Source organism: Magallana gigas, chromosome 4 (genome assembly GCF_963853765.1).
Source record: "Magallana gigas chromosome 4, xbMagGiga1.1, whole genome shotgun sequence".
Taxonomy (NCBI): Eukaryota; Metazoa; Mollusca; class Bivalvia; order Ostreida; family Ostreidae; genus Magallana; species Magallana gigas.
In genome coordinates this window covers 50,508,381-50,534,005 of record NC_088856.1, presented here as the reverse complement: position 1 = coordinate 50,534,005, position 25,625 = coordinate 50,508,381, and the positions used below count along the sequence as shown (strand labels likewise).

Below are 25,625 nucleotides of genomic sequence, written 5' to 3'. Positions count from 1 at the left end.
ATATTTGCTTTGAATCACTCTCTTTGTCGATCATGACAACGTTTTTGTTCTTTATCTAACCATGTCACGTGAGCTTATACAGGTAGTTAGGGACACTTGTGTGGATAACCGCCATGTCTGGTTGGTATTTTTGTATGATTGAATATTTAATCTGTAAAATATTTCTTTGCACAATATAATATACTCATGTTTATAAATTGTTTATCCCCATTAAGTTTATTAAAATGTTTCTTCGATAAATTCTACTGAGGTAAATGCAGCAACTATGTTCCATAAAAAACCATATTCTTTGATTTTTGAAATCATAGTTGATATACAGAATAATTGTTATCTTATTTTGGTCTCACTACATCGTATATGTAAAGTCGCCAAGCACCAAAAATGTGGGTTTTTTTTTAAATGAGTCAAACGTTTTATTGTTCTGCCTGATGTAGGGCGCCTATACAGTAATCTAATGTAAACCAAGCATGCTGACACATGTTCTTTGTGGGAATTGCGTACTAGATAACAGTTCATCTACTTAACAAAACTATTAACAAGTGTACTAGTATATAGACAACGTTCATGACACTAAATGGACGGGTGTGTCGTTTTGTAGTCAGAAAGTGTTAGAAAAAACACTTTTACTTCGTGACAAAAAACATGCAAATAAGTGCATTCATTTGTCCCTCAATATGACAATGTGTTTCTATCAAACAAATAATACATGCATGTAAATAGAGGTTTCGGTAATAGTCATTTGCTTGGCTAAATATGCATTGTATTTTAAGCAAAAAGAATCATGTTTTGTTATATTTCTACATCGAAAATATATTGAGAACTATTTTACGATATAAGAATTGACTTCTTCAAATTCTGTACTTCCAGTTCTACCAAAACTGATATATCTTAATAAATCATTGAAATCTGAAATATAATTTATATCAGTCTCAAGTCATGACCATTGACAATGTGTATGACACTCATAAGCAAATGAATTCTATGTTAATATATAAAACAATACTGATGTGCTATACATACTTAAGGTCAATTTAACTAAGCATTTTGAATACAACTAGACTTTGACCCTTGCGTGCACGTGTCAAAATTGCATATGATATCGGACATTTACGAAATAGATACATCGACACATCGTATTCTTGACATTTAATGCTATTCATTTCACTACACTCTGTTAAGTTAGAATTATCTAACTGCGTCTCGGGACAGGCCTTCATCACAGTTAAAATGTCTCCCATATACCCGTAATGTAGCAGAAATTTCAAAATAGCTTTGAAATGATTTTAGAGAAAAATAAATAAATGAATTTGCATTGAAAATAACAGTCAAATTATTCATAACAACCTATTTTGAGGCTGTAAATACCTTTCATCTAAAAATTTGATTCATATTAAAGAAGAATTCAACACTTTTTACCAACGTTTTTTACACACAATGTTGACATTCAGAACTTTCGGGATTCTTCATATTAAAATGCACTGAGTTATCTCCCGTATTTCCTTTGATGAACAGAATATATAGCAAATCTTAAATGAAAATTTACACGTATTTGTATCATCGTTTCTGAGTTAATCCATGCAAATGTGATATTGTGGAAACATAAACTAAAGAGTCTCCCGTGATTAAGCGTGAATGTAATGCGATTGTAAAATCCAAAAAATCCAGATGATTTCCGGATTTAAAAAAAAATCGTTGATCATTAATGAGTGAAGCTTGATTGAGAAAAAATAAAAACAAATTGATAACCTTGAAGTACCAATGATGTTGAAAATATATAAAACAAAAGACAGTACGCTTCCGATTTCTCGGTATTAAAGACCTAAAATTCGAGTCTATTATTTTAATATAGTGGTATAGATTGCCTTTTTGCTGAAATTAAAAAAGCATCTCGGTTAACTGGTTATAACTGCGGAAAGATGCGAATATCAGATGGTCAAAAACAGGTAAATTTGTCGGAATTATTTATAAATAGCATTAAATGCAAGCAATCACATTTTCCTAATTTTAATTATCGGTAGTCTCATGATTCACCATTAGAAAAAATTTGCTTTGATAACACTAAAGTTTTCAAGGTCTCTATAATAGATAGCTTTGATTACCGGGGGATTACAAGTCCTGAGTTTTAGTTTTATTTGTTAGTCAGGGACATTACCGCCACAAACATCATAAACGTGAATATATTTCAATAGAACAGGTAATTCAAAACCATATATGTTGAATTATCTAAACTTAAAAACATAATTCGGAAACCAGCGATATACTGGATAATCCGCATACTACTGGCCATATTAAATTAATATGCTCTGCTCTTGTGACATCTTTAAAATAAAATGAATAATTAATTAAATATCAAAAAAGCATTTATGGGTCAAGTTGCTATAAAAAGTGAAAGAAGGTATTTATAATTGTTTCCTGGCTTAAAATTCTTTAGAGATATTATATACTAGCTTATTAAAAAATTTAGTTACCTTCATCTTGCTCCAATTTTGATTTCACAAAGAAGTTGGTAGCAGCAGGTGGCTTGATGGATGGTTGTTTTCGTGTTCTTTGTAACATCATTCATTCCACCATGGTCAACCCTAAAATCCCTCAAAATAAAAAAAATTATTACTCATAAAGTTTAACATATCTATTCTTCTTGTAGATAATGTATTAGCTGTCAATCTCTCCTTGTGTCATGTGTACACAATAGAATGTACCCTGTCAATAAATATATTCAGTTGTACTATATTTAAGTTATACATACCTATTGCACGGCAATATACATATTTGTCATCCAATTACGATCCCGATAGTCATCCGTTAATGAATACAGAGTAAAGTTCAAACTAGTAGTTGTTCTACGTGCTATCTATACTCATTGAGTTTTAAAGAAAAAGGGAAACAGAAATGTATAGAGTATAATTAGCATTTATCTTTTGTTGATCTTCCGTAACCCTGTGAATCCGGATTTTGAGCCAGCAATATATTTTTTTTCTTTTTCCAGATCACAAAAAGAAGCATTTGACCAAGGCCCAAGTTGTCTTGCGTTGTCATGTCTGTGAGAACCCTCTCCAGGTTCTCCAAATGTACTGTAAAGTATGCTGTAAATATTTATGCAAAGTATGTGTTTCCAAACATCTGTCCAATAAACCAAAAAAACATAACTGTCCTAAACATTCCTCAAACATAACTGAAAAAATTTGTGAACAATGTGACTCTCCTATCTGTGCAATATGTGCTTCTTCCAAGCAACATAAAGGTCATACATTCGTTTCGATTTTTGAAAACTATGAAGAAAAGAAAGAGGTCATTGAAAAAGATTTAACAGAGTTGGAGAAATCACTTTACCCTATGCATCAAGAGATTGCATCTAACATTCTTGTTCAGAAGGCTAATTTGAACGAAAACTCAAAACAAGTGTTAAAAGCAATCGACAAACATGGAGAAGATTTACATAGAAAAATAGACACCATTATCAAAAATCTGAAAGCAGATCTTGATGAAATGAACTCCAAACACCTAGCTGTTCTGAATAAACAGGAAGATGAAATCACAAGAAGAATTTTGGAAATCAGTCAAAGCATTGCAAATTTAAAGAAAATTAAATCCAGAGAGTTCAGACTTCCCCCTTCTTTCAAATCCAGAAATGCTATATTTAGAGCAATACCGTTTGATCAAAATGTCTCTTTACCAATGTTTATTCCTAATAGGATAAACAAAAAGCAGTTATACAGTCTGTTTGGTTTCTTATCGGATCATACTACAAAATATGCAGGTGCTCAGTCTCTTAGACAAGTCAGTCCTCAGAAAGACGAACCTCGAGTCATTGCAGAAATAAGGACGGAATATAATGACGCTAACGAATTGCGCAGCATTTCTTGTCAGGATGATGGGGACGTCTGGACGTGTGGAAGTGACAGCATAATGAGACTCTATAATCTCCAGAGAGAATTGATAAAATCAATCCAAACAATGTCGGGGGAAATGCCATTCGCCATTGTAATAACAAGAAGTGGATATCTTGCTTATACAGATAAAAATGACAGGACTGTGAACATAGTGAAGAAAACTCAAATAGAAACAGCTATCATACTTCGTGGTTGGAGGCCTCTTGATTTATGTAGTACATCTTCTGATGGCCTCCTTGTAATCATGGAAAGCGATGATTATAAGCAAACGAAAATTGCGCGTTACTGCGGCTCCACAGAGAAACAAATAATTCAATTCGACGACAAAGGTGAACCTCTCTATTCACCTAGTGGGTTCTCCAAAAATATCAGTGAGAACATAAACCTAGATATCTGTGTGTCAGACTATAAAGCCCGTGCAGTACTGGTGGTCAATCAGGCTGGGAAACTCCGGTTTACCTACACTGGTCCTTCCTATACAACTGCTAAAGGACCATTCAATCCAAAAGGCATCACTACAGACAGCAAGGGTTGGATTTTGACAGCTGACCCAAACAACCGCTGCATCCACATCCTGGATCAGGACGGACAGTTCCTCCGCTACATTAACAACTGTGATTTGCAAGATCCAAGTAGTTTATCTGTGGACTCTAGAGACAATCTTTTTGTAGCTCAGTGTAGCACGGGTACAGTGAAGAAAATCCAATATCATTTTTGAATATATGAATATTCTGTGTATCCACTTATTATGATTTTTTTATATGACTATATGTTAAATAAATATTTGTACGCTAGTTATAGGTTTGTTAATGCATGCTCGTTTCTGAAGCCCCTTTTACAATTGGCGCTCAAGCAGAAACTTCAAAATATTCGTGAGACCGAAAATATTAGATATGGGTCGTAAACTGTTACCAAAACAAACGCATATGAAAAAGTACTCGTGCGAAACTCGCACGATTTAGAGCGACCGTTGTGCGATGTCAACGCATTGAATCTTGCGTTGTAGGATAATGCGATATGATCGCACAAATGACCAAATGATCCGACGATTGAACAAGCGACAATGCGATACATGTAGGACGTACGAGTAAGAGGGGGTATACAAACCACCCATTTTTGACGCTTGTTAGTAGGTTTATTTGAATGCAAGAAAAGATACCGCCCAAGAAGACGACAAAAACAACAGCCAAAATCAAGGTCAATTGATTGTGGCCAGAAACAGATTTGCTTATACGGTATATACTGTATTAGAGAATAATTCGCCCCATTTTAATTTTCGCCTATTTCGCTCTTTCTGTCAGTAAGCGGATTAAGACTTAGCGAATCCAAATGTCTCATATATTTTTTTCTTTTTTACCACAAAGGTGTTGGGGCGAATTTGAGACAAGCCAAAACCGCACGTAGAAGCAAAAAAATTACGAAACGAAAATAAACCTGTATCCAGTATAAACTAGTGGGAACACATGAAAACTGAAATTGATAAATCTTGCAATGATAGTCAAACGTTGCAAGATTACATGAGAAACAATGAGCAACAGTCTCATGGACGCACAGCAAACGCATAAACAGCTGCAATTTATCTTATGATCTTTAAAAATCGTGCATCGCTCTTGCTAATACACAAAACGTTCGTACGTTGCATTGCAAAAATTTGGATCGCATTCGGTCGCATCTGATTTGTGCCCACTATTTTGAGGAGGCTTGATGCGACCACAAAAAGGCATGGAACAAATTCGAGAGCTTGTGTCGCGTATGCGATTGCTTGTGCAAAGCCAAACAATCCTTATCGCAAAGTGCTGTAGAGTGTTCGTGCGCCAATTGTGAAGGGGACTTTAGAATTTGATTAAATGAGATAACTTCAAATTTTTAAGCCCCTTTCATAATTTTACATCACTTTGCGATCGAAATTTTTGAGCTTCGCACGAGTTCTCGCATACGTTGCAAGAGCCCTCGCTTACGTTGCATGAGCTCTCGCATTCGTTGCATACGTTTTACTGGTCGCATCAAGTCTCCTCTGAATAGTGGACATGCACACTATTCAGACGCGACCGAACGCGATCCAAATTATTGCAGTGCAACGCACGAACATTAGTACGAACGTTTTACAACGGTTTGTGTACTCGCAAGAGTGATACACGATTTATAAAGATCGTAAGATAAATCGCTGGTGTTTATTCGTCTGTTTTGCGACCGTGATACTGTTGCTCAACGTGTCTCATGTAATCTTGCAACGTTTTACTATCATTGCACGACAAATCAGCCTCAATATGCCATGCTCTGCTACAAGTATATATACCCTGTATAAGTATCTCTGTTTCAGAACAAAATTTACAATATACATTTATTGCATGATGGTGAGGGAAATATATGTATGAAGATTTATTCCCTCAAGAAAAATCATATTTCCCAAGGGCTTCGCCCGAGAGAAATTTGTTTTTTCTGGGGAATAAATCTTCACATTCCCTGACCATTAATGCAATAAACGTTTTATTATACCAAGCAACATATGATTACACAAAATACGTTGATTTCTAATCATGTTTGACTTTTCAATAATCGCCAGATTAACGTCGTGATTGTTTGATTTCCCATGAAACTGGCTATTTTTTCTTTCATAATCATAAATAGTTAAGTTGGCTCTGAGATATAAAGAGAATCATAACGATTAAATATTTTTGATTTAATCATATTTGTCTACATTGTATGCTCATACCGGCTTTTTCATTCCTGTGACATCGCCCTGTCATGTGACTTTCTAGACCAACCAGGTATAATAGAATAATCATATCGAGGTATAATAATAAATGCTGTTGCATATCTGTATCTTCTTGGGTGGCATCTTTTCTCGCTTTCAACTATGTCCACTGAATATGGGCGGTGTATATACACTCTCTGACTCGCACGGTCATTCGTACCATGGAACGCATAATCACATTGGCGCACGTTCAATCGTCCGATCACCAAGTCTCTCGCACGGTCCTATCGTATTATCTTTCAACAGTTGCTTTCATTATACAAGAGTCGCATACAGACGCAAGATATATCGTAAGATTCAATGCGTTTACCTCGCAAACGCTCGCTTAGATCGTGCAAAATTTCGTAGGAATACTTTTTTCATATGCGATTATTTCGGCAACAGTTAACGATTCATATCTAATTTTTTCGGTCGCACGAATATTTGGTCGCTTCTGCTCGTTCGCCAATTGTGAAAGGGGCTTAAACATCCTTAGTGTCAACTTAGAAGAGGAGGAATGACAGACTATTTATTATGTAACTTGATGACGCAACTGTAAAGGAAGATGTAAAAGTAACTGGAATTAATATCAGCCCAGTAGAGCTATATAGTTTATTGAAAAAAGTGTTTAACAAGTTCTGCCTTTCTTTGTATTTCTAGGATGTTTGCATGATTTTGTTATTTTTTTGATGACGTTAATATTTTTTTTATTTATTACTTTACAAGTAGTTCGCGAAGTAGTTAGCGCTTACTGCTCTCTGAACTTAACAAATCAGAGGTTTAATGTTGACATTATATGAAAAGCAACTTTAACTTTTCCAAACTTTGATTTATAGATTTAAAGCATTGATTGAATATAGTTTTAATTGAAATACTATTTATGTTATCAATCGAAGTTATATTTTAATCTAGTTTAATACGTTAAAATGTTTATAAAATTTGAACTGTCCAACAATACGAAATGAACTTCTCAACTTGTGCGATGTGTTTTGTTTTTACTTCTGTATTAAAACCATTAATATAGTATCACTTTAGTTTAGTTTCTGAAGATTGGTTAACTAAAGTAGTATTTTGTTTTTGTTCATGTGACAGTCAAAGAGCCCTGTCCTTACAAACCATATTTAATGTTTTCATGCAAGTTATTACTAAAAAAATTTATTGGGCATGAATGAAAACCAATACTAGTATAAGTTGCAAGTCAAAGCATTGATCAGTTAGCATAATTTTATAGCTCCTTCAATAGAGCATTCAGGAATAAAGTCGTTCGATATAGACGAAGATATTGATAATCATTTTAAGTATCGATATATCCTTCACTTTTACAGCATACAGCACTACATGTATTAAAGAAAATGATTTCTTTGTAAAAGACAGGAATTCGTACATGCATTTTTCCTCATTATAACGTTTTTTTTTTCGCTACGAAAACGATCTGCGCTATAAAGCCTAAATTCTTCAAAGCGTTTATTTGGGCTCTGCTGTGATAGTGCATGCAAAATTGTAGTTATTGATATAGTTATTGAAGACTAAGCGTTGATTTGGTACATCTATATTAAAAAATATAAATTCATTTATAACGATGCATTCCACACACGAAGAGTCTTTTAATTTGCTGCAAATTAATATATTAGTGGAATGTAGTTATTCATCATTTTTTTTTACAACAGACTACATTGCGACCTTATCTTTGGTGCAGGCACATACATTTTACATTTACATGTATTCACAAAAATGGCACCGCATTTAATTGTTTGTCAATCTTTCATTTTGATTGATAGAAATGGCAATCCCATTCCATTTGTGTACCACAGCCGCAATTTTCATTAGTAAAAATTAAGGTCAATTTTATTAAGTAATAAATTATTTGATTTTTTAGAGGGGATAAATAATTTGTATATTGATTTTCATTTTGCATTACTAGTTATTTGAACAAAAATATCACTCAAACTGAATGGCTAATCTTTTGGCTGAATATTGCAAAGAACAATACAAAAACAATTCTATTTGATGTATTTAATGACTTTCAACTTCGCTGTATGGTATTCGACAACATACAAGTTTCCCTCGGAGTCCAAACTAATACCCACAGGTTTCTCCAGAAATCCTCGACCAATCAAACACAACAAGTGACCTCTGTCGTCAAGGAGATGAACCAAGTTGCTATCGGCGTCCGATACCAGGATTCTGCAACTTCTGTCAGTTAAAATGCTTCGTGGATCGAAATACGGACATTTGCGCGTGGGGACATTTCCAAAGTAACGCCAACGGAACCGACCTGATTGGGTGGTTGACACGACGGCTTTGGCGTTACGGTCTGATACACACACATCCTGATTACTGTTCACGGTGATGTAAACATCAAAATCACCGGAAACGTAGAGTGGACACCCTCCGTCGTCATACTGAATCTCTTGCGTGGGTGAAGTGTGAACATAACGAACGACCTTCACCTGTTGAGATTTTTGTTTTGACGAGTCGTTCCGATTGTCCATACACAGTAAAACTTCTCCAGAATCTGTCGCACATAACCCAAGTGGATTCCATCCCTGAAGTTTCAGAAAGGGTTCGAATTTCCCCTTTTTCATTATGTTAACACTTCTGTCTCCGTAATCAGTGTAAAGTAGTTCTCCCTTGGAAGTAATAGACAGATCGAACGGAGCTTGCTTTGATCGAGTGGACACTTTTTCAATCATATTGCCATGAACATCAACCTTAGCTACAGTTTCCACATCTCCACTTATCCACACGTTCTGGTCTTGAATGCACTGTACACTCCAGCACTTCTCGAACTTTGTCTCCACTTTGCGTAGAACAACTGGTTTGTCTAGTAGTGTGTCCCTTTTTGAAGGGGGCTCTGCTGACGTCACATTTATGACGAAATCTCGAGACTTCTTCAGAACGGATGCTTTAAGAGCACCGAATCGTTCGGGAAGTTGTTCCTTTTCTACATCACTGTTCTTGAACACTGGTGCAATGATACTTGTTATTGTGGGAATCCTTGAAAATTCCTCACTCTTTGCTTTGAATTTATTGATTTCAGAAATATCGTTTTCGTTCAATATTTTTTTATTGTAGTCAATCAGCGATTGAATTTCCGCTATCAGACTAGATATGAGTTTTCGCTGCTCCCGGAGATTGGAAAAGTCTTCCTTTTCCATCGTTTCCACTCTCTCCAAACATTTCTTCACGGCGCTCTCCACTGCCTTGTGCCAAATCTCGCCGTTTGTGACGATTTGTTTTTTGACATTCTCGTAACCACTGGTCAACTTTAAAACGTTCGTCTGAATCTGAGTCTCTATCTTTTTATACTCTGGTTGAATGAGAGACTCCATGCGTGACGTGTCAGAGGTCACGAGGTCCCGCATGGATTGAAAATTTTCTAAAACGTTTTCTGCATCGTGACTCAAGTGTGTTTCGCTTGCGCATTTGTGACATATTGGAATCGCACATGGGCGGCAGAAAAAGTATAGTTTATTTCCTGTGTGCTCTAAACAGTTTTGGAATGAGTTTTCATTTTCTTTAACACTGACGCTTGTAACTATGCTTTTCTTTCTGGATTTTCTCGAGGCCATATTGCTTCTAGATGAATCGCTCCCTTTGGTATCCTATTCTCCAAAACAAAGCCATGTATTGATATAAGGAATAAGGAATCATTCTTTGAGTATTATGAGGTGATAATCTTGGTCGGGGCGTGATCAAATCCAATAAAGCCCGAAGGGCTTTATGATAGATTTGATCACGCCCCGACCGAAATTATTACCTCATAATATTTAAAGAGTGAGTCCTAATTACTTATATTTATATAATTTTAAACCATCGTACGATTAAATATTTAAATATAAATAAGCAAACCCTGCTGGCGCCTCACTTTGGCTTTATGAGTTATATAGTACACAATCGATACGAAGTGTTATCACAGGCAAAGACACTGAAGAATGTAAATATATAGATTTACACTTAAATTAAATACATTATAATCATACGTCAAACATTGTTGTTGAAACTAGTTTAGTGGTGAAGAATATTATAAACTTGTGGTGGTATAGACTTCGTTTCTACTTTTGTTGAATTTGTGTTTAAATAAGCCCGAAACAATCATGTGAGAAAACAAAGAGAAAAAAGACAATTATAGATGAAAACTTTTGTTGCCTTTTAAACCAGAAATCGTAAAGACATGAGAGAGAGAGAGAGAGAGAGAGAGAGAGAGAGAGAGAGAGAGAGAGAGAGAGAGAGAGAGAGAGAGAGAGAATATCTTGATAAAACAGATACAATCAGAAAGATAGAAAGAAAGAAAGATACAGAGAGTAAGAATCAGAGAGAGAGAGAGAGAGAGAGAATATTAAGGAGAGAGAGAGAGAGTACACACCATTTTACAGCAGTGTACAGTACCCACTGACAGTGAAGTTGTAAACCGTTAGCTGGCTTACCTATTCCAGGTGTCACCAGGCCAAGATTTGTCTTGGGTTAACCCTCCGTCTCCAAGATCCCTCCCGAGCAATGACCCTCGTCACTTGCGAAATATCGAACAGTTTCATTTCACAAATCCTCCTGATATAACTTAATTGAAGGAATGGTAGATTAAGTCTGATTTACAGGATTTAGGCATTGTTATTGTCAGAGTGGGGTTGGGTTTACCTGTTAAGGGAAGCGGATTACCCTCAGGAATTCGTAAGGTGGAACGTCATTTTAAATGTCATTCAATACACGGGCCATATCGTGGTCTAAAAGAGAAAGCTTATTTGTCTTTAAATACACTCTACAAATTGTTTGACGGCAGAATATTCCGAGAGTGATAACATTGTTGTGTTTCCCTTTAAATTATTTGAAGTAATGTGATATTCAAATCAAAATTCTCTTCAGATTCATAAATATTAGTATTGCACCAATTCATGAGAGAATGAGCAAGATAGCTATAGAATGTCCCATTAAAAATGTGCATAAAGAGCATGCAGTTATTTTAACTAAATCAATGAATAATCAAAACAAATAAAAGTTTGTAATTCTAAGCTCTATCAATTTTTATATAGGTCCTGTTGCAACTGAGACAGACATTTAGATTCTTTGTCTGAACACTCGTATATTTAATGAGTATTTGGATAAAATTTATATAGATTTTATATATATATATAGCTCCGGTCGGGAAGGAGGTGAAGCTTCAACAACATGAATTTCCCTGTGCTTATATATATATATATATATATATATATATATATATATATATATATATATATATATATATATATATATATATATATATATATATATATATATATATATATATATATATCTATATCATTCACTATGGGCAGGTATATGTCAATTTGAGAGTTATTGCAATGTTTGTGCTTATTATTATATACGTGTGTATCTATGCAATGTGTATCGTTCTGATCCTCTCAAATTGTCGTTTAACTGTATTCCACCTGTATCTCAAACAACTGTGTAGTGCGCGGCCAGCGCGCTAGGATCCGTTCGTCATTGAAAGCAAGGTTTTTGTCTTTCCTAGATGGCCGAGTGGGTAGCGCGGTGGCCGCTCACTGCTAGGAGAATGGGTTCCAGAGGTCGTGAGTTCAAGCCTCGGTAGGGGCGGAAGGTGGAGCTCCAACAAAAAGTGACTTTCTCTGTGCTTTATATATATATATATATATATATATATATATATATATATATATATAATATATATATATATATATCTCACACTATGGGCAGGTGTATGTCAATTTGAGAGTTACTGCAATGTGTGTGCTTAATATATATATATATATATATATATATATATATATATATATATATATATAAACGTAACGTATAGTCCAATAACGCAAATGACGTGCTAGGGGCGCGTGCAGGGTTTACATATTTACACAAATGACGTGCTAGGTGCGCAAGCGGGGTTTACATATTTACACAAAGAGAAGATAACGTAAAGACGTCAATAATCGAATATTTGATTGAACAATTGGTGAAAATAATATAAATATAAGTAATAAGGAATCATTCTTTTAATATAATGAGTTGATCAAATACAGTCGGATGTGATCAAATCTATCACAAACTCCTTTTGACTTTATTGTTTTTGGTCATCCCCGACCGTATTTGATCACGTATACATGCATCTCATAATAATCTCATTCCTTAAATATTTCACTTGCACAAAAATATTTTTTTACTCTAAATATTTGTTGATCTGCAAGTGACTGTATACAATAGTCTTTATGGATGTCATGTTACACCATCACAACGATCATCAGCATAATCATCACGATGTTTTGTATTCAGCATACTCAAATCAGGTTTTAAAAAATGTGACAAGTAATTAAGCTTCATGGTACAAATATTGAAAAAAGAAGATTGTAGTGTATATTATTTAAAACCTTTCTCTCTAAGGTCGTAAAGCGTTCCATTTAATATTATAAAAAAAATATTGACAAATATCCGGGGGAATCCATTAAAATTCTTACAGTATAGTAACCTCTGCAGTTTGGGGGTTTGTAATTATCGTTTCATTGAAAACTTGATTCAATCTTGTGTCATGATCGCCCCAGCATAGGGGCTACCCATACATTGGGGGGAAAAATTAATAGCAACAGATTGAAGTTTATCATACTCTTGGGAAACATGGCGATGAGGAATTTTCCATTTGGCAATTTGATACCGGTCATACCAAAAAAAAGAACAATACTAACTTTTAGCATTGTGGTGATTGAAATTAAGCATAGTGAAGAAAGAGGAATTCCCAAAAGCTTAATTAGCAAAACAATAGGGCTACATATAGCTAGGTTGCAAAGAATGAGCTCTGATAAGTCATGTCAGTTCCCCTTTTTATCAAATAAATAATTTAATTAATATTCCATGATTGTAATTATTTCCAATCAAATTTATTTGAGTTCTTTTCTGACAGAGATGATAGCGTCCTTGAATCGTGTGATGCCGGTAAACACTAACCGAGAGAGGAGGGTGAGATACCAGCACCCTAAGGGCGCCCCGGACGCCGACCTCATCTTTGGATCCAAGTAAGACCACCCGTCAGCAACACATCAACAAGTACAGTGGCTATATAGAACCATGACTCCACTTCTCTGCTCTTCTTTAATGTTATTCAGTGTTAATCCATGATCCAGTGGATATTATGTGTGACTGAGTATTTGAACTATTTTCTATTTATTGAGTTTTCAGAAAAAGATGATGGAAAGAGCAGATAGAGCCCTTCCCAAAACAGGGCAGAGTAGTCAGGAAGTGAAATGCCTTGACCAGAGGCCTATGGCAAGTTCCGAACAAACCAGCGGGGGAGGGGGGGGGGCTTAATTTTTACATTAGACCAAATCAGAAATTAAAGTACAATATCTACGATTGAGGGCAGGAGGTGTTATCGAGATGGATCGTGTCGTGGTGGGAGGGACATAATTTCTGAGTGAACGCTTGCCATGTGTTGTGTACAATATTATAGGATTCTCGGACTGTGTGAATGACAATATAAGATATATATAATCATGTGTATGTGTCTGTGTGTTACAGCTTCTCTGTCCTCCAAAAGATTCAAAAGGTGTATAATCGAAGAAATATTATTTACATGATGAATTTCTCTCGTTGTACTTTGAAAGATTAAAACAAGTTTTCTTTACAGTGAACTGTACGTCCTACAAGTAGCTAAATTAATATGAATGAGATTCGGTACATATTTTTCACTGCTTTGTTTTCATTGTGTAAATGCAATTACGAAGAAGTTGACATGTTTCCTTGGTGACAGAATTGAGTGGCATCTGATTTGTTGGAAAAGTTTGAAGACATGCATAGACTTGCTGAGCAGGTACGAGTTATTGTCAGATGTATTGGTTATTCTGATTTACTCCTCAAAAGGTTGCTTCTTAAGAACCACCCATATGCTTCAGTTTGTGAAACTAATTATATGCAATCATCCTCAGTGTTGAAATCGGGACCCACAACTAATAATGGGGCCCCAAGAGAGTTGAAAGTTTAAAATAAAAATATTTAGTAGAAATAAAACTACAATGCTACAATGCTACAATATGTGAAATTACTATGAAAGCATCTTCAGATAATCACTATTAATATTTCAATCTTTTTAAGGTAAAAAAAAAGATGGGGGCTGGCCCCTCTATGATGCTATGTACCTAATGGTTAGGTCTAACTTTGCAAAAAAAAAAAATTGAGAGGGGGGGGGGGGGGTTGCTAGCCCCCCCCCCCCGGTTCCGACGCAGGCCTATGAAAATAGTTCCGTTTTGTCATGATGCCCATCTTTTTCTCCAGTACATGCATAATTTAAAGGTCTAATTAACTAAATCATTTTCTGAAATGCAAAGCTCATTTGTCATCTTAAAGATCTACACAAATATGATAATTCCGGAAATTGTTGAATATTTCTGTCAATATTGAATTTGACCAGATACCAAATTTCAGATGCAAATATGGAATCTTTCGGAAATGAAAAATGCAAGAAAATTCAATTTAATGTTGTGTAGAAATCAAATTTGTTGGATTGTTTTAATTATTGTGATTAACGAATAAATTATTTAAGACAACTTTAAAATCACGTAAACTGGTCAAAGAGCGATAACTCCAATATATCACACACACTTTACTACATGTATATATATTGTATACTTGTTTTGATTAAATAAAATACTTGTTTACGTCTTCTGTGAAAATCCATACAAATATCAAAAAGGGACAATATTTCAAAACACAGTACCATCCCCTTCCCCTTAACTAATGAGTTTATAGCTTATTGCATGTAACTAATATGTGCTAAATTATGTCCAAATGTCTTCAATGATGAAAATAATAATATCTAATACTGAATCCTTGTTAAGCAGTGTTGCAGCATTAACACCAAGAGGATGGGCAAAGAAGGTGGGTAGTGAATATAAGAAACTGAAAAGTAAATAAAAGGCAGGTAGCAACGCAAGGGTAGGGCACACTTTTTTGCAAATCACAAAATACTGTACAAAATTGTCCCTCCACTTTTCTGTAACTGTGAGAAAATGTTTTGAAATCATACATCAAAAAGCATTATATAAATCCCTGTAATAAATTTTTCAACTGTAAATAATAACCTCTCCCCCCCCCCCCCACTACCCCCGGTTATGAATTTTGATTTTTTTTTACACTTGGAGGATTTTTGGGGGTATGGCTGCCCCCTATAACTTCGAAGCAATGCTACGTGCATAAAACTAACATTTTCATCAGATTTACGTTGTCAACTTTGTAAATTTTTTTCAAAATATCCTTTAAATAGCGTCTTATTAAACAGTTCAGCCGCTAACATACTCCTAAACTTTGAAAATAAGCAGCGGCTTATTTTAAGTTTTGGTAAGAAATGGGGGGGGGGGGGTATTTTCAAAACTGTCTTATATTCAATTCACGGCTTATTATCCAAACAAAATACAAGTAAAGACGAGAGCACAATCATGGCTTATTATAAAACAATAAATTGTAATCGATCGATTGTGAACTACTTGTTTGTTCTAGGGTATCCAGCTAAACTGTAATCTGTAAGAGTAAAAGTTTGATACAAACATAAAGAAGTGCACTTATTGATGCTTAAGAAGCCGAATATATCATGCTTTTAATTGTTTGATATTAAAAAAATAAAACAACGTAATTCAACAATTTTTTGTTGTAACAAAACATTCAACCAAAAGTTTCAGGAAAATAAACTCACGAGTCTTGACGGTCACCTGAGTACTATAGCCATTGGCTGAACCTTTCATGTAGTCTCATGTTTGCATTTTAAGTTTCATTTTTGGGGTCTATTAAGGTCAGGTTTGCGGCTTGCATTTTTTTAAGAAATGAACGCAATGTCTACCCAAGTTATACTCGTATAACCTGGGTTGGGGCAATTTACGCTTTATAATCCGCGAAGCGGATTATAAAAAAGCGTAAATTGCTCCAACCCAGGTTATACGAGTATAACTTGGGTAGATATTGAGTTCATTCCTTATAATTTAATTTTCTGGAATTTGCTGTACAAATTGAGTCCGTTTTACTTTAAAAAATGATATAAATCTGTTCAAAATTCAAATGTAACGTCAAGTGAATTAGTACGTTGGTGCATTGTGACGTGTCTTGTGACGTGCAAACCAGGTTATACAAATTTAACTAAATTTTTCTATCCAATCAAATGCCGCGTTACAACCAGAATTAAGGTAGCTCCATACTCGTAAAATTCTCTGAGGAAAGTTGAAAAACCGAACTGATTTCGACTTAATAGACTTAAATGTCATCAATTGTTAGAAAAAATATACATGTCATCACACTTTTTGAGATGCCAGATAAACACAAACTAAAGCATATTTAAGCATTAGAAAAATGTATTTTTTTTCTGTTAAATTAAAATCTTGTAGGCAGAAATTTGTTTTTCTTGTTTAATTTTAATGTCAACTTTATCAGAAAACTAAAATTACAAAAATATTTTAAAATTAATCGTTGGAATAAGAAAAACTATAGCATTTAGACATACAACTGAGAGAAAAGTCAGAAAAAGAGTTATTTCCCCTTTGCATAGATAAAATATATAAAAATTTGGAAATTAAGTATAAAATTAAGTGCGAAAATATCTTTAACCAACCAATACTTCTAATTACATCCATGTGATTATATTCACATAAAATAAATAAAACTATCTTGCACAATTTTTAAAGAATTCAAAGTTTTACAAAAAAGTGTGACGTCACAGAACACTGGATCTACTTTAAATTATTAGAGGTTGTACCAAAGTTACATACCATTTTGTTCACTATACTTTAGTCTTTTTTCTCATGAAATTCAAATGAATTTTGCCCGTCCCGTTTTATAACTACAAAAGGTCAAAGTTCATGATTCCAATTTTCAGTTTGATGAAATGTAAACAATTTCGTGAAAATATGTATATTTTAAATGTGACTATTATGGGGGTAATTTATGCTTAAAATGTTCGAAAATAATATCACTATTAATATCATGATTCACTTTTATTAATTTCTGATGAACTATCTAAAAATAGAATAAAATGCAACAAAAGTCTTAATTTTGGACTACTATTATGTAAACGAAAACATCTTATTTGAAACCTTTCCAAGTCCACCGATTTCAGGAAAAACGTATCTTGGAATATGTGTAATCTGATGTTTCTAAAACACTATTCAAAACCATATGATGCGGATTTCGTTTTCGTGGAAATTGATAGAATGCTTGTGTCCTCTTATTTTTTCATTGAAACTAAAAAAAACCCGCGAAATAAAAAAAAAATGAAATCAATTATGACGTCATATAAATTTTGACGTCATAACTGAAATAAAAGGTAGTTGGTGTTACGTCACAATGAAAATGTGTGAGTTATCTCCCTGTAACCGCAAACCTTACCTTAACTCAATCATCGATTCGTAAAAAAGGAGAAGGGGAGGGGGACGAGAGTCGGATGAATATCCGAGTTACTAAAGTGACCTAAAAAAATACATGTTCACTATGTTCATACCCCCCCCCCCCTCCAAAGAAAAACTATAGTAAACTGTCAATCAATGCTCAAAAGACATCGATTGGACAAGACTCTTATTGACATAATCTACTGACCAATTGACCTTTTGAACTGGGAATGCTGTAACAACGGTCAGCCTGTATACAGGGTTTGATGACAACATATCATCCACCCACCTACCTACACATGTAAGTAGATAGCACACTTCCTCGAAGGGACGTAATCATTAATAAAGAAAATGGGGCATTACATCTCTGATGCAACAAACAACATTCATCTGTTTCACTTTCTAAGGAGAATTTTACTCCATCCGTTAATTTGAATCTGGAAGTCCATTTCAATACCGTAATATTTAAAATTATGGGGTCAAAGAAACTAACCTAAGCCAATTAACAATGTTGTTTACAAACCATTTATTAGACATAATAACACATTATTTAAAGTACACAAAGTAAAACTGCAGGGTTTTTTACTAGTGTGTAAGAAACAAAAGTTACTCAATCTTCAGTGACAGAAATATTAATGGACAAAGATCAAATAAACACCATTCTAATGTTCAACAAATGTGGTACCTTCAGTTTTTCAGCTTTGAAAAAAGAAAATGTATGATTTATATAATTTATATTCTTTAAAATGAAAAAAGATTGAAATTAACTCATAACTTAATATAAAGGAGAGCTAAAAAAAAGTTTTTCAAAGATATTTAATTCAACTTTTAGTGTCATTTTGTCAACATTAAAATGTTTTGATTTCTTTGACAAATACCAAACAAGGTTTCTCTGATTGTATTCTTATAATGTACACAGTTTGTTTTGACATTAAATGCATAGACAGTCCATCTGTTGACAATACAATCACCACACTAAAACAGTTAGTTATTATGATGTATAAACATGATAAACAAAACAATGATATTGTTGACATGAACTAAATGGAAGTATATTTTATATGCATGAATCTGTAATATAATATAATTAATTACCTTTATGCTAATACATGTTTTATATATCAACACAGTCAGTTGTTAACACACAATACATATAAACAATGTTACACTGCTGTGTAATGTTCTACACATATTGTATTTTCTTCACTATACCTGTGTCAGTCACAAAGAGGTTGTCTCTGGTGTCCACACATAAACACCATGGATCCTGTAAATGACAGTTGTCAATGTAGCGGAGGAACTGTCCGTCCTGATCCAGGATGTGGATACGGTGGTTGTCACCGTCTGTTGTCAGGATGCGACCCTGGCTGTCTGTTGTGATGCCGAGTGGAAGGAATGGTTCCTTGGTAGTAGAGGGACGACCAGTGTAGGTAAACCGGAGTTTCCCGGCCTGATTGACCACCACTACTGAACGGGCTCTCCAGTCTGACACACAGATATCTAGGTTCCTGTTCTCACTGATGTATTTACTGCCACCATGTGAATAGAGAGGTTGTCCTTTGTCATCGTACTGAATACTTTGTTTCTTTGTGGAGCCAGAGTAACACACAACTTTTGTTTGTTTATCACCATCACTGTCCATGACAACCAGGAGGTCACCAGAGGAGGTACTACAGACACCCCAAAGTCTCCACCCCCGTAGTCTGATCACTGTCTGTATCTGTGTATTCTTCACTATGTTCACAGTTCTATCTTTGTTATCAGTATAAACTAGATCCCCACTCCTTGTCACTGCTATGTCCTGTGGATGGTTCCCTGACTTGGTTTTGACTGACTTCACTAGTTTCCCACGGAGGTTGTACAGTCTCATGATTTTGTCATTATAACCACACGTCCACATCTCCTCATCACTCAGACAGGACACACTGTATAAATGTTCATACTCGGTGTCTATCTGTGTGATGATCCGTGGTACATCAATGTGCGGTCTGTCCGGGGGAGAGGACTCAGTACCGGGAGATTCCATGGTGTAGCCATGTTCTTCTGTTTTGATAGATGACGCGGACAGAGAACCAAACTGTTGATAAAGCTGTTCTTTGTTGATCTTCTGAGGGGTAAAACTTGGTAAGGACACTGTGAGTTTAGGAGGCAATCTTCTGAATTCATCATTCCTGGATTTGTAGGCAGAGACACGGCTGACATCATTGGAGTCCAGTAAAGTCTTTAGTTCAGCAATGGTCTGTGTGATTTCAGAAATGGTGTGTTTAATTTCATCTTCCTGTTGATTTAGGACATCCAGGTGTTTCGTGTCCATTTCCTCCATGTTAGATTTCATGTTTGTGATAATGGTGTCTATTTCTCTGTGCAAGTCTTCTCCATGTTTGTCAATTTCCGTTGTCAATTTCTGGGAGTTTTCATTCAGAGCAGTTTTCTGGTCTGTGATAATGGATGCAATCTCTTGATATTTAAGATAAATGGTTTTTTGTAGTTCCTTTAAAGTTTTTTGAATGATTTCTTTCTGGTTGTCCATAACTTTAATTATTTCAATAAATTGATGGTCAGTGTGTTCTTCAGAGGAAGCACATGTTGTACAAATAGGAAGGTGACATTGCTCACAGTAATGTTCACATATTTTTGAGGGATGTTTTTGACACTTTGGAGTATATTTCCTCTTTTCAAATGGCACCACTTTGTGTTCTTTAGATAGATCAGAAATATGGTTGTTCTCACATGCTTTACACAGATATTTGTCACAAATGGCACAGTACATAGGGGGACCCGGGGTCTCACAGAGATGACACCGTAACACATCCTGAAGGTTGTACTCAGGGTCCATGGTCATGGCACTTTTGTCATATATTCTGAAAAAAAAGCCCAACAAACTTAGTATGCATTTTTCTCTGAAAAAGTTTTCATATTATATGTAACCTACTTGTAGTTAAATCCGTTTTAATTTTTCAAAACATTTACAATATGCCCATTGGACCCTAACGGTCACCCAAGTATATCGTAACCATCTGATAAATTATTAATGGTAATTCAACCATTTTATTAGCTGCAGAACTGTAGCTCTCCGGGAAAAAAAATATTGACAGACCGGAGAGCTACAGGGCCATCCATTGAAAAAATTGTATATTTATTGAGCAGAAAAACGTGCGCTAGTTTTGGACTGATTTACCTTATTTATACGCAAATTCTATGAAAACAATTAGTACCGTTAAATTCTTCATGCAATTTACTACTGATATCGCCTCTTTATTTGCCTCAGACTTTCTCCGAAACACGCTACCGACCTCGGAAAATCAAGTATGTTGAATTTACATCGAGATCGAGAGTCGCCATTTTTACATGTAAAAAAAGTGCACCACATGAATTTACGGGACTGGTGATGGTGTTTGAAAGACTATCGGAGGCAAGTGAAGAGACGATATCAGTAGTAAATTGCATGAAGAATTTAATGGTACTAATTGTTTTCACAGAATTTGTGTATAAATAAGGTAAATTAGTCAAAAACTAGCGCACGTTTTTCTGCGCAATAAATATACAATTTTTTCAATGGGTGGCCCTGTAGCTCTCCGGTCTGTCAATATTTTTTCCCAGAGAGCTACAGTTCTGCAGCTACCATTTTATGATAACGTTAAATGAGCTGGGTGAAGAGGATATGTGGCTTAACAAACTAGCAGGTTTATATAAGGATTGGAAAAGTGGTTTTATCTGGTATCTATATCTGAAGCGTTTTATGTTTATAATAACAGGATTCAGAAGGAGGGGGATGCTCTGCATTGATTTACATTGTTTTATCAATAATAAATTATGAACATAAGAATATAATGAACATTTGGCATTGTTTCAAAAATTGTTTTTCTTGCATAATAAATATAATCAAGAAGACTATGTCAATTCATGAAAATTAGTACTGAAGGTATGAATCTTTAGAGAGAAGTTATGGTGATCACCTTTGGTGGAAAGAGTGGAAAGAAAGGGGGCTGATTCACACATTATCTATAGTAGTGTACATAGACGTAGGAACCGAGGGGGGGGGGCTTAGCAACTATTAGGCACATTGCATTATAGAGGGTTCAGCCCCCCCCCCTCCCCACTTTTTCTCGCAGGAAAGAAAATATTGAGACCTATGTTGGAGCCATAGGTATACTAGGCCCCCTCCCCTACGGATTAGGAATTTCAAGATTTGGGGGAAAAAAATTTTGGTAGGTATTTTTTTTGGTTTTATAGGTAACCCCCCCCCCCCTCTCCGTCAAGATATCTAAGGATTAGTCTAGCCCCCCCCCCCTTTCAATTTAATTCCGACGCCACTGTAGAATATGAACTTTTAAAGGTTCCGGCAAATACGGTCTACCAAGGTTAATACTCAATATGTACTTTTTAAATTATCGCTTATTTGTTTACGATTTGCACACAATCTTTTCTATGCAGTTTATTAAATTCAAACTGGCGTGCAACACATTCTCTCCAAGGATCATTTCTTGCCAGTGTATTGGTACGTCATTTTTTGTTTATAATTTTCTGTGTAAATAAAATGACATAACAAAGCTCTGGCAAGAAATAATCCTCGGCGAGAATTGGTCCCACACCAGTAGACATTTGGGCAATCTCATTGGCCTCTTGCCCTCAAAATATGTTTTACCATGGGGCTATTTAACCTCGTACACAAATGTATCTACAGGTATGGTTGACTCACGACGACGGACAAAAACTAGATAACAACAGATCACCCACTGTTTCAGGTGACCTAAAATATCATGTGATTTTTGTGATTAAAATAGTTTTATACACCATTTCAAAGAAAAACAATAGAATTTAATCACTGACATGAATGTCAATGTTGAATATAGGTCTACAAAGAAAAGTAAAGTCAATACATGTATGATACGAATAACAACAAACCTGCCGAGTACAAAATGGCGACATTTCACATGTTTATTCTTCCTGGTACCATTGTCCTGTAGCTACCTGTTTAAAATCACGTGACATGTTTAGATAATGCACAGAACGACAAATGAGGTGTATTTCGAACAATTTAAGTACCAGTACCTTCTTTGTGTAATCATATTAATTACATGTATTTCGTTTTTTTTTAACAAGAATGTCAGTTCCAGTTTTTGTACACTGCATTTTATGATATAAATGATAAATTTGATAGGTCAGTTGACTAAGTGATAGCTAGTGAGAACACCCTCACAAATCATTTTTATCATCTCCTGTTTTCTATACCTGTACTCTATGAATTGGTGTGATATATATACTACCATATACTATATACACTATATTTTGAAGTTGTTTTCTCTTGTATTCCAGTTTTCACAGAGTGTTTATTGAAATGGGATATATAATATACCCTAGCTTTTTAGTCCATGCATTGGTGTTAATTGAAAATAAATCACCAAAGTTTCTCCACATCAAGTGAATACTCAAGTTAATGTCTACTCAGACCATGAACATATTAGAAATATAACAATGGAATAGAAATAAAAGAACAAACTAATGTTTCATAATTATGATTAATTTCTTTTTGATCACGAAATATACAGGAGAGATTTACTTTTCTATGCTGCGCTCGCCTCAACAGTTGCACCGAAAAAACACATCATATATAACCAAAGGTGTGTTCAACAGAATGAGTGCTTGCAAGCGCTCGATAAATTTGTGTTGCAGGTATAGGGAAATTTGGCGAGCATTTGCAACACTCGCTCTGTTGAACACGCCCTTGGGACCTATACATTCCTATTACCACTTCTTATTAATATATTTTCTTGATTTTCATTATATACATTACTATAAATTTTCAGCAATATTTGAGCAAACTAAAATGCAACAAGAGGCCTTGGGCCCACATCACTCACCTGAGAACAATAATTAACAATAAGCTTTAGACCGTCTTTAGAGTATCAAATAAAAAAATATCTAAACAACTTGGTAGAGTATATCTACATGTTCAAAGATTTTCAAACTTTTCTCCACGGTGACCATATTCTCAAGTTAAACAACGAGCTTTTTTTGTTGTATTAGTTTTTGACAATAAGATTTTTTTTCAAAAGTTTCTCTTAGTAATGCCAGGGACGTATATACGTCCCTGGTAATGCAATGTAAAAATTCAACTATTGAGGCCCTATCCTACCCCTGAGGATCATGATTTGACCAAACTTGAATTTACACTACCTTAGAATGCTTCAACACAACCCAGTTACAGCTTTTCTGGCCAATTGGTTTTTGAGAAGATTTTTCTCTATATATTGATTATTCCTATGTAAAATTTCTCCTGTAGTGGTCCTACACTACCCTGAAGGATCATGATTTAAAAATCTACAATACACGAGTGCTTTCACACAAGTTACAGCTTCTCAGACTGATCGGTTTATGAGAATTAGATTTTTCTCTATAGATACTTCTGTAAAAGTTTGAACCCCCAGTGTTGACCCTCCCTATCACCAGGATTGTGAGTATTACCTCCCCTTTAAAAAGGAAGGGTGTATACATGGCCCGATTTAAATCCCCTTCACCCAATAATGCTGTGTGCCAAGTTTGAATGAAATTGACCAAGCGGTTTTGGAGATGAAAATGTGAAAAGTTTACAACAACAACAATGACAGACAATGGCCAAACTATGATCAGAAAAAAAACCTGAATTGACAATACTTGCAAATGACCAGTTCTTGCCAAGAACCATTCCTCGCCAGTGCAAGTTACATGTACGTCATATTATCACAACATAAAATCATATATGACATATAAAGTAACAATGAACTGGTGAGAAAGGGTACTCGGTGAGAATTGGTGGCACATCAGTAGCGATAAAACACTAGGTTTTTATTATCAACTTAATCAGATACTAGTAATAGTTATACATGTATTGATATTCAAAGTTTACAAATTACAACCCTTTTTACCTCCAACTCAAAGTGGTGACAATGTACTTGGTTTTTTCTTTTCATGGTCAGGTTTCCTGTACAAAATCATAGGGTAGTTTCAATAAAACACAAAGCAAAACATTCCAGGTAACTCTAAAAATTGTGCTAGTTTTGATGTTTGACAAGTTGAAGAACAGTAACATTAATCTTAAACTTTTATCTATTATAGTCTGTCCCAAGGTATTTTTGCCGCATATTTTCTTAAATTATTTGATATTTATAGTAACCTCTTGATTCAGTCGATATTCATTCAAAAGTATGAAAAAATCCCAAGATTTCCCTTATGAAACGCCCCCCTCTATGTTGTCAGATTTCAATACATGGCTAAAAATAGAATGTCTACAGGAATTTTGCATTGCATCAAGCAGCCATAATTAAGCCCGGATGATAACTTTGAAAATTGTGCGAGATATTCCGAGTGACTTGAATGGAGAAATGATGTCAACTTTCCCCATTATAAATCTCCTTAGGAAATCTGTTTTCATTCTTGTGAATTTTTATGAGGGAAAAATGATAATGTGTGAATGAAGTTATCTTGGAAATTTTCCCTTTCATCCATTTCAATTGCACTTCTTTCACAGGTATGTGTATTTTTATTAAAAATCGTCCAAATGTGCGGCATAAATATCTTGGGACAGACTATAGTGAATGATTTTAGTTTTAATATTCTCATTTCTGGAAAATAGATATCAAACTATTAAAAAAACCTCTAAAA

The 25,625-nt window shown here is 34.9% G+C and overlaps 3 protein-coding genes across 6 annotated transcripts in view; 1 reads left to right on the top strand and 2 right to left on the bottom strand.

Annotated features, from left to right (window-relative positions):
• On the top strand, positions 1 to 4,684 carry LOC105319141 (tripartite motif-containing protein 2). The gene is made up of 2 exons (XM_011416551.4): positions 1 to 120; positions 2,987 to 4,684. Exons 1-2 carry the CDS (start codon positions 114 to 116, stop codon positions 4,606 to 4,608), a joined length of 1,629 nt encoding a protein of 542 aa, XP_011414853.3. The 5' UTR covers positions 1 to 113; the 3' UTR covers positions 4,609 to 4,684.
• A 3,938-nt stretch (positions 4,685 to 8,622) lies between these two features.
• LOC109618182 (Tripartite motif-containing protein 2) overlaps positions 8,623 to 25,625 on the bottom strand; it is a 46,433-nt gene continuing 29,430 nt past the window's right edge. The window contains exons 1-2 of one of the 3 annotated variants that reach the window (XM_020065471.3): positions 10,991 to 11,527; positions 8,623 to 10,229 (exon numbers count right to left, since the gene is read on the bottom strand). In XM_020065471.3, the coding sequence (XP_019921030.3) occupies positions 8,625 to 10,229; positions 10,991 to 10,993 (1,608 nt within the window). In that variant the 5' untranslated portion in view covers positions 10,994 to 11,527 and the 3' untranslated portion in view covers positions 8,623 to 8,624. Of the gene's footprint in view, positions 10,230 to 10,990; positions 11,528 to 25,625 lie in introns of those variants that run through there. The other 2 variants (XM_020065470.3, XM_066082776.1) reach the window with 2 other exon arrangements.
• Positions 18,496 to 24,937, bottom strand: LOC136269694 (tripartite motif-containing protein 2-like). Of its 2 annotated transcripts, none has more exons than XM_066082771.1 (3): positions 24,890 to 24,937; positions 22,890 to 22,955; positions 18,496 to 20,845 (listed from the first exon to the last, which is right to left on the bottom strand). In XM_066082771.1, exon 3 carries the CDS (start codon positions 20,824 to 20,826, stop codon positions 19,168 to 19,170), a length of 1,659 nt encoding a protein of 552 aa, XP_065938843.1. In that variant the 5' UTR covers positions 20,827 to 20,845; positions 22,890 to 22,955; positions 24,890 to 24,937; the 3' UTR covers positions 18,496 to 19,167. The 2 variants fall into 2 exon arrangements, with proteins under 2 accessions (XP_065938843.1, XP_065938842.1); XM_066082770.1 differs by lacking the exon at positions 24,890 to 24,937 and adding an exon at positions 23,037 to 23,198.